The sequence below is a fragment of the Chrysochloris asiatica genome, unplaced genomic scaffold (assembly GCF_000296735.1).
Source record: "Chrysochloris asiatica unplaced genomic scaffold, ChrAsi1.0 scaffold00014, whole genome shotgun sequence".
Taxonomy (NCBI): Eukaryota; Metazoa; Chordata; class Mammalia; order Afrosoricida; family Chrysochloridae; genus Chrysochloris; species Chrysochloris asiatica.
Genome location: NW_006408532.1, coordinates 7468766 through 7474765, shown reverse-complemented (window position 1 = coordinate 7474765; position 6000 = coordinate 7468766). Strand labels below are relative to the sequence as shown.

General features: G+C 41.4%; 1 protein-coding gene across 1 annotated transcript in view; it reads right to left on the bottom strand.

The window, feature by feature from the left end:
* GLE1 (GLE1 RNA export mediator) overlaps positions 1–6000 on the bottom strand; it is a 59706-nt gene that overhangs the window by 6986 nt on the left and 46720 nt on the right. The window contains exons 10-11 of the mRNA XM_006834836.1: positions 4771–4913; positions 4480–4670 (exon numbers count right to left, since the gene is read on the bottom strand). Coding sequence (XP_006834899.1) covers positions 4480–4670; positions 4771–4913 — 334 coding nt within the window. The remainder of the gene's footprint in view (positions 1–4479; positions 4671–4770; positions 4914–6000) is intronic.

Here is a 6000-nt window from a genome sequence, read left to right as displayed (position 1 = left end):
TAAGACTAGACTTACTGGTCTGAAAGAGACTGATGGAAGGAACCCTGAGACTATGGCTCTTGGTCACTCTTTGGTCAGGTCTGAAACTGCACTCAATCTTGTGGCTCAATTTTTTGTCAAACAATATACACGTATATAGGAGGAACAACACTAGTGAGGTGTGCATACCACAGAATGGTCACCCATACAAGATCAAAAGGGCAGCATTTATCCAAGGAAAAAGTTCAGAAGGGTTAGAAAAAAAGAAGCAAGAAACACAAGGAGAAAGTAGGATATATGATTTTATATTATGAGGGTTGGAATAAATTAAATGAAGTGTATGATTTGTTGAACATAACACTGATCTACTCTGTAAACCATCACTCAGTGTAAAGACACACAAAAAAGGGGGGGGAGGGGCACCTATATACTTTAATACTATTCCAGAAAAAATAAAATCATTATATGACAACTTAAAGAAAATGGAAGGTTAAGAATCTAAAGTTTAAGGATTTAATGTCAACAAAGGACATTATGGTTTGATAATTTTAGGCAAGAGCTTTACCTTTAAACAATGTCAAGATACATGGAGAAGCAGGTAGCTCTGGTAATATGTTGTTGTTGTTGTTGTTAATTGCTGTCAAGTCGGTTCCGACCCATAGCGACCCCATACAGGGTTTCCGAGGGTGTAAATCCTTATGGGAGTAGAAGGCCTCATCTTTCTTCCACGGAGCGGTTGGTAGTTTCGAACCGCTGACCTTAAGGTTTGCAGCCCGATTCGTAACCGCTACGCTACCAGAGCTCCTTAGCTCTGGTAGTATAGTGGTTATGAATTGGGCTGCAAACCTCAAGGTCAGCAGTTAGAAACTACCAGCTCTTCTGCATGAGAAAAATGAAGCTTTTTGTTCCCATAAACATTTACAGCCTTAGAAACCTATACAAGGTTGCTGTGAGTCAGAATTGACTCCATGGCACATAACCAACCAACCAACAAGAGAAGCAGCTTCTGCTGACCAAGAGTCAGCAAACAATTTCCCCGACACCATTAAGAAAATTATGAGGATAAAGGACATCAGCCTGAACAAGTGTTTAATATAGAAAAAAGTGAAAGTATCGTGTTCTAAACAACAACAACCAAAAAACATGCCAAAAAAGGACATTCATGTGCTAATCAATTGCTTGTGTTAGCAGTAAGGCTTCCCATCAATATCAGGCTATTATTAGTAGTTATATTTGTGGAGAGTGAAATTTATATTTAATTTTCAACTGCATGGGGGACTAGGGATCGGTGTTCCCAACCCCTGCATTGTTCAAAGGTCAACTGTACCTTTTTTTAAAATTTGTTCTAGTATATGTCTATTTCATCATTGCAAAACAAAGTATTTCCTTCAACATTATGCTCCTCTAAGATGAGTGGGACTACACACTCAAATATATATGGAATCCTGGTGCGATGCTGTAGGACAATGCACTGGACAGCAAGGTTGGCTTGAATGCAAGGTCAGCAGTTCAAACTCACCAACCACTCCTCAGAAACCCTATACAGCGTCACCATGAGTCAGAACCAACTCGACAGCACTTAATAATAACAACAACAAAGTGAGTGGGTCTACATACTCAAATATATATAGGTTTGACAAAGAATATTTCTATATACTACACACACACACACATACACATATGGCTGTTGTTGTTAAGTACCATGGAGTCGGTTCTGACTCATAGTGACCCTGCCCAGAGTCTCTGAGGCAGAAAGCCTCATCTTTCTCTGCAGTACAGCTGGTAGACTATATATATAGTGGTGGTGGTATGCTGTGGGGTCGGTTCCAACTCACAGTGACCCTCCATAGGGTTTCTGAGGCTGTAAATCTTTACAGGAACAGAAAGCCTCATCTTCCTCCTGCTCCCCTGACAGAACCACCAGTAGTTTCAAACTGCTGACCTTGAGGTTAGCAGTCCAACTCATCTACTACACTACCAGAGCTCCTTATATATGTATACACACATATATACATGTATATACTACAAGTATATACGTATATATTACAAATATATCCATGAATATAGTAGAGTGTTGGGGGCAAAGTTATAAAAAACTTCTAACTATAACCAAACACCTTGAGGGAGTGACTCAAGGGGACACTAAAGTCAATTGGCATAACACAGAACACAAAGATGATGATCTACATACTATTTGGTTGAGTAGCAACTGGGGTCTTAGATGAGCAGTCATCTAAGTTATGACTATTAGTCTCTCCCTATCCAAAGCTATTTTCACAATAGCCTCATATGGATGCGAAAGCTGGACAGTGAATAAGGAAGATCGTAGAAGAATTGATGCCTTTGAGTTGTGGTGTAGGAGGAGAATACTAAAAGTGCATGGACTGCCAAAAGAACCAATAGATCTGTTTTGGAAGAAGTGCAGCCAGAGTGCTCCTTGGAGGCCAAGATGGCTAAACTTCGTCTCTCATACTTTGGACATGTTGTCAGGAGGGAAGAGTCGCTGGAGAAGGATGTCATGCTGGGTAAGGTGGAGGGTCAGAGAAAAAGGGGAAAACCCCTAATGAGATGGATCGGCCAGGTGGCATCATTGATGGACTCAAGTGTGGCAGCGGTAGTGAGATTGGCCCAGGATCGGACATTGTTTCGTTCTGCTGTACATGGGGTCGCTATGAGTCGGTTCCGACTCGATGGCACCTGACAACAACAACAATCCAAAGCAAACAAGAGTGAGGCAAATCAAAGACTTACGGAAGCAAATAATCCAAAAGACTCCCGGACTACATGAACATGAGCCTACTTGGCTCTGAAACCATAAGAACTAAATGGTGTCTGGTTATTATTGTTGATCACTCAGAAAGGTCCTGGATAGGGTGAGAAAGCAATGTGGAACAAAACCCAAAATAATAAATAAAAGACAAGGCTTACTGGTCTGATAGAGACTGGTAGAATCCCAGAGACTACAGCCCTTAGACACCCTTCAAGTATGGATTTAAGTTATTCCTATGGTTCAACTTTCAGCCACACAATAGACAGGCCTTTAAGGGGAACAGTAACACCAGAGAGGTACATACATACATGTTCTTTAGAACAATAAGCCATAGGAGAGCAAAAGGACAGCATATTCCCAGGAATAAATTTCAGAATGAGAGAAGGATGAACAGAAACAGAAATAAAGAAGGAAATAGAAAGACTGTTGTTACACTGTCGGGATTACAGTCCACATTACAAAACAAAATGTGTATGAATTGTTGAATGGAAAACCAATTTACTCTGTAAACTTTCACCTACATCACAATAAAAAGTTAAATACATATATGTATGCATTATGCATGGGGGACTGGGGATCAGTGTCCTTAACCACTGCATTGTTCAAGGATCAACTGTACCTTCTTTATGAAGCACTCATACCCATGATTTAACTTGTCCTGTCAATTCTGATTCATAGTGACCTACAGGACAGATAAGAAGTGCCCCAAAGGATTTCCAAGGCTGTAATTCTTTATGGAAGCTGACTGTCATCTCTTTCTCCCATTGAGTAGATGGTGGGTTTGAACTGCAAACTTTTAAATTAGCAGCCAACTGCTTAACCACTATGCTACTAGGGCTCCTATAATCTAATTAGTACTTCACATAAGCCCTGTGAAGTAAACTCACAGAAGGTAATAGATACCATTATTTTAATTATAAATACAGAAAACAATATTCAAAGAGGTTAAATGATTTACCCATTTCTTGCAAAGCCACTATATGACAAAGCAGGAATAAATTTCAAGAGCCATAGATTCTAAATACTGTATTCTTTCCACTACACTACATTGATTGTTGTTAGCTGCTATCAACTTGACCTTTGACTCATTATGACCCTGTGTGGAATGGGGTCAGATTCTGATGCATAGGGTTTTCACTGACTGATTTTTTAGCATTAGATCACTAGGTCTTTCTTCCTAGTATGTCTTAGTCTGGAAGCTCTGATGAAGCCTGCTCAGCATCATAGTATCAGGCAAGGCTCCAATGAGAGATACAAGGTGACCGCAGTTGAGGTGCATTATCCATATACTGAACCTGGATTTTGTGCATGGAAGACAAGAATGATACCATTGACTTACTACCGCACACCAAATTATAGTGATTTCTAGTACTGAAACCCACAAACCCCAAAAGCTGTCCAGTCTACACATACACAAAAATTGTGATCTGACAGAATATACAAGGTACAAAAGAGAAGCTGTGAGAAGGAGGGGAAAAGAATCCCAATTCTTTTTGTTTCACCAATCACCTAAGTAGCTCTGGTAGTTTAGTTGATTATGATTCGGGCTCCTAACCTTAAGGTCAACAATTTGAAACCACCAGTCATTCTGCAGGAGAAAGATGAGGCTTTCTGTACTTGTAAAGATTTAATCTCTGAAACCTTACGTAGGGTCACTGTGAGTGGGAACCAACTCCAAGGCACACCACCCCCACACAAAGGTTAATGAGTAATGAGAAAAACAACTCTACCTCTGATAGTCTTCCAAAGCCATTCCTTCCTTGAACGGTGGATAGAAAGGAACTGAGTAAGGACATTTTTTATGTAAATGAGCAAGAATGAGGTCCCCTACTCTAGGGTGAAGCTCCCAAATACCGGATGCCACAACCGCAATGGGGAATGCTGCTTCATGATGAGAGGCCACCTCCTCCTCTCCTTGTTTCTGGAAATAGAGATGGGTACAATTTTAAATCAACATCTGAAAAAGTTTTAAATATACAACAACCTTTTCCTCCCATGCCTTTGGCAACAAAGTCTCTCACCACAAATTTCTCTGCCAGTTTGTACTGGACAAAGTCCAGTCCCTGTGGGTTAAGCATGACAGACACAGAGTGCCCAGCAGACTGAACAGGTTTTCCAGAGAGCAAACTGTGGATCTTGTCGAAAATCTCTTTCAGCTTTGAGCCTGGATATGAGAGCAATAGAGACAAAGTCATAAAAGATAAAAAACAGATTAATCTCATTTAAAAAAAAAAGTTTTATTGTTACTTGAGTGAAGATTTAGAGACAAAATCATCTACTTTGCATTCAACAATTAATCTCATTTTTATCATTATAATAACAAGTCATCTATATAAATCCAGCTATCCAGCCCTACAGAAATTCAGAATCTAAAGACAAAGCATAAATGAAGAAAAATAATAGGACAATCAAATGTATGTTGTGGCGCAGACCCCCTTCCAAGACTAAGACTCAACGGAAATGCACGCTCTGATTGGTGACCACACATATCACCGATGGGGGGAAGTCGGTAAAAGCAGCAACGAAGCGGCAAGCTAAGCCCTACAATGCTCAGTGGACTTCTGTGGACCCAGCTGGGGAACCAGTTGGCAAGCAGTGTGAAGAGACCTGGGGACTCTTGGGCCCAGAGTCAGTGGCGTGGCCACGGAGGACTCGAGAGGAGAGTGGAGCTACCGGCTAACGGGAAGAGAGGACATATGCACAGGAGCGCCCACACTTGCAAATGATACCCACGTGACCTGGACCAGATGACTGGATGATTGGAGCTCAACCAGGAGAGGAAAGAAGAGGGGGGCGGAAAAAAAAAGAGTGAGCTAATACAGTCTGATGAACTTGACCTATACCTATGGAGTAGCGACTCAAAAGAGGGAACAAATCCTCACAGCAACAAACAATCACACACACCCACACACAGAGTCGACAGCGAAGGGCAGCTTGGACATTGGGTACTCAAATTGGGACGGGGGGGACTACAAAGGCAAGAAGTGACTGGCTTACAAGCTTTCAAGAGGGAACCTAGTGCTAGGGAGCATGGCAGAAGGCAGACTCTCCAGTAGGTACTATTTAATCTGTCTGGGCGGAGCTGATGAAAGGAGATACAGATGGGTAACTCGTGATACTGTAGTGAATAATGCTTATCAGGACGGACTATGAGGGTTGGAAATGCAAAGGTAGAAGTTTTGTAACAAGGAAGGGAGTGATTAAATCTCCAGGATAGGAGTGGAGGCCTCTGGGATCATCAACGGAGAAGA